The 2,745-nt window shown below is 45.8% G+C and overlaps 1 protein-coding gene across 1 annotated transcript; it reads right to left on the reverse strand.

Moving 5' to 3' along the window:
- Positions 1–385: 385 nt before the first annotated feature.
- On the reverse strand, positions 386–2,409 carry 42sp43 (P43 5S RNA-binding protein). Its single transcript, XM_061712601.1, has 9 exons — positions 2,365–2,409; positions 2,200–2,294; positions 1,923–2,016; positions 1,727–1,815; positions 1,500–1,573; positions 1,274–1,354; positions 965–1,194; positions 810–863; positions 386–678 (listed from the first exon to the last, which is right to left on the reverse strand). The coding sequence occupies exons 1-9, from the start codon at positions 2,407–2,409 to the stop codon at positions 418–420; spliced, it is 1,023 nt and encodes a 340-aa protein (XP_061568585.1). The 3' UTR covers positions 386–417.
- Between the last annotated feature and the right edge of the window lie 336 nt (positions 2,410–2,745).

Consider the following 2,745-nt stretch of genomic DNA (forward strand, 5'->3'; position numbering starts at 1 on the left):
TCAGCCGCCCCCAAACTTTCACACTGATTAAACCCTCACTCACAGCACTTTGTTCATATTTAATGAGCTCCAACGCGCTCAAATGTCAACCGATATGTGCAGCCAGAGCGGCACAAAGGATGCCGGAGGAGAGCAGCTGTTTGAGCAGGCCAGCAAGCAATACGACGCTCTCATTGCAATTAAATGAGTGACTAAAACTGATCAGGGGCTACTGATGAACGGAATGCAAAGACAAGTCAGACTAAATGTCACTTGATGCAAAAACAAACTCATTTTATTGGGTCAAAGTAAAACAAAAACATTTTAGTAAGTCTGAAAACTTAAATGTTCAATGTTAGCATACGTCAGCTACTGTACTTATAAAACTTGAGACCCAATTTCACAGTCAAAATAAATTCTGCTTGTCTACATTTTCACTTATCCTTCCACTGCGACGGCCTCAGGGCCCTCCAGAGGATAAGGCCTTTTGATCCCGAACAAGCCGCGGAGGTTGACTTCCGGATCAACGTAGTGGGGGATCTTGCGTTCGTTAAACAGACCCGAGAGGTTGGTTTCCACTTTGGTGCGTCTGGAGATGCGCATGCGCTGACTGAAGAGGCGATTCAGGTTCTCCTCCACAAAGGGAAACTGTTGTCCATTCAAACGCTTCTGCCAAGATTTTTTGGATCTTGGACGTTTCTGAAGAGTGAAGATTTTACACAAGCTAAAATTGGAGTTTCTGATACGACCAGCTTCTCATTTGTTTAAAAGCCTGAAGAACTTGAGTTATAAGTCAGTCAAGAGTAAACAGTACAGACATGGGGGCTTACCTTCAGAACAGCAGCACTTGGGTCATGGCGGAGGAGGTGTCTGGTCATACTCTCCTGTACAATAAGTTATACAGTCATGAAAAATGGTAGTGGAATGTTCAACATTTGATTCTGTACACTTCTTAGTTTCCGGAGTCATATTAATGCATACCCACCCGCATGGCAAACATGCGCGGGCAGTCGGGAAAGGAACACTTGTACTTGAGGAGCTCAAGGTGCACTTTGCGAATGTGGTGCTGCAGGTTGAAGGTTGTGGAGAAGTAGGCCGGGCAGTCCTCCCTGGGACAGGCCAGGACTGGTTTATGGGAAGCATGGACCCGTTTGTGCCTCCGCAGGGCACCCACCTTCTGAAACGTCTTCTTGCACACGCTGCATGTGCGTATGACTGGAACACAATTGGAAATGCAGCAAGCATGATACATTTTGATGTAGTTTTTTTTTTTTTTACAATTACCTACACTTACCTGGGTGTGTGCCCATATGCTTCACAAGTTTCCCCCAGCTATGTTCAAGTACCTGGCAGTCAGCCTTAGGGCAGCGGTAACCTGCAGACGACAAAAATCATCAGACGCCCCTTTGCTCTTTTCTAAGCCTAACTGAGTCATGACAGCCATTTATCCTGAAGACATTAAACAGTTACACATTGCTGCTTTTTAAGATGCTAAAAAGAAAGGAGTGACTCAGACCAACCTGCATGCTTCTTCACATGGGCTTTGCGGGCAATGTGGGAGTCAAATGTAGCTGTACATCCAGCCTGAGAACATCTTAGTAACCAGCCAAAGACAGAAGGTAAATATAAAACACACACAAACACACCCACCCATCTTTTAGATGTTCCTGGCCTCCAAGTAGCAAAGTTGTTACAGAACAGCCTCAAATGGCACAACTCAATAAGTTGAACAAGGCTCACAACATACTTGAATTCAACAGGCACATTGTGTTCCTTTAAGTGCATCTTATATAATCTGCGTTTCTTGAAGGTCAAGGAGCACTCCGGTTGGTTACACTATGGGAGGAAAACGTAGAAGTGGTTTAAAAATGACAAACGAGGTCAAACGTGCGACTAAAACGCGACTTTGTCGCCATCTGGCGGCTGAACTCCGCACTACAAACCTTGAAATAATCGCTCTCTCCGTGAGCAAAGTGTGCGTGTCTCTTGAGCCTCCTGGCGTCGAAGAAGGCCTTCGGGCAGTTCTCGGACGCGCATCTGCACAAGTCAGAAAGTTTGAAATAAGCCGTCGATTGAACAGCAAAAAAAGTGAGGTGACTTGTTAAGGTTGATTTATGGTTCCGCGTTACAACGCAGAGCCTACGGCGTGCGTCGCCGCGCCCCCTACGCCGTAGGCTCTGCGTCGATTTAACGCGGGACCATAAATCAGGCTTTACTCACTGAATCTTGACGCCTCCGTGCTGGAGCATGTGGCGGCGCAGGTGGGGTTTTTTCTTGAAACCACGGGCACAGCCAGCAACTGGGCACGGAAACGACTGTGGACATTGGGCACACACTTAACACTCCCGTTTCACAAAAATAAAACCAATTCATTTGAATCTTTACCTCTAGAGTGCGCATCCTCTCGGGCTCCTTCACAACTTCGGTCATAGTCTTCCACTAAATGTAATTGTTTTTTTCTTTTCTTTTCTTGATACAACAAAACGTTGTAACGGGAAGCCGCACCCTTTCCAGTCTGTTTTGTAGCCTCTTGAAAGCAATTAATTGTTAATTGCCATCATGCGGTCGGACACAAGTCGCTCACAAATGGAAATGTGAAACTAATTAACCTAATTGCCCCGCTGAGCCCGTGCAGCCACAGGCACATGGACCCGTTGTTAGAACATTTGATGCTCATCAGTGCTTCTGTACAGGGGTAGATTGTGTTTTTTGTGTTTAATCAAGACAAGAAAGAAATAAAAATAAGGCTGGATGGGGGGGTTATTT

Source organism: Cololabis saira, chromosome 21, assembly GCF_033807715.1.
Source record: "Cololabis saira isolate AMF1-May2022 chromosome 21, fColSai1.1, whole genome shotgun sequence".
In the NCBI taxonomy this organism is placed as follows: Eukaryota; Metazoa; Chordata; class Actinopteri; order Beloniformes; family Belonidae; genus Cololabis; species Cololabis saira.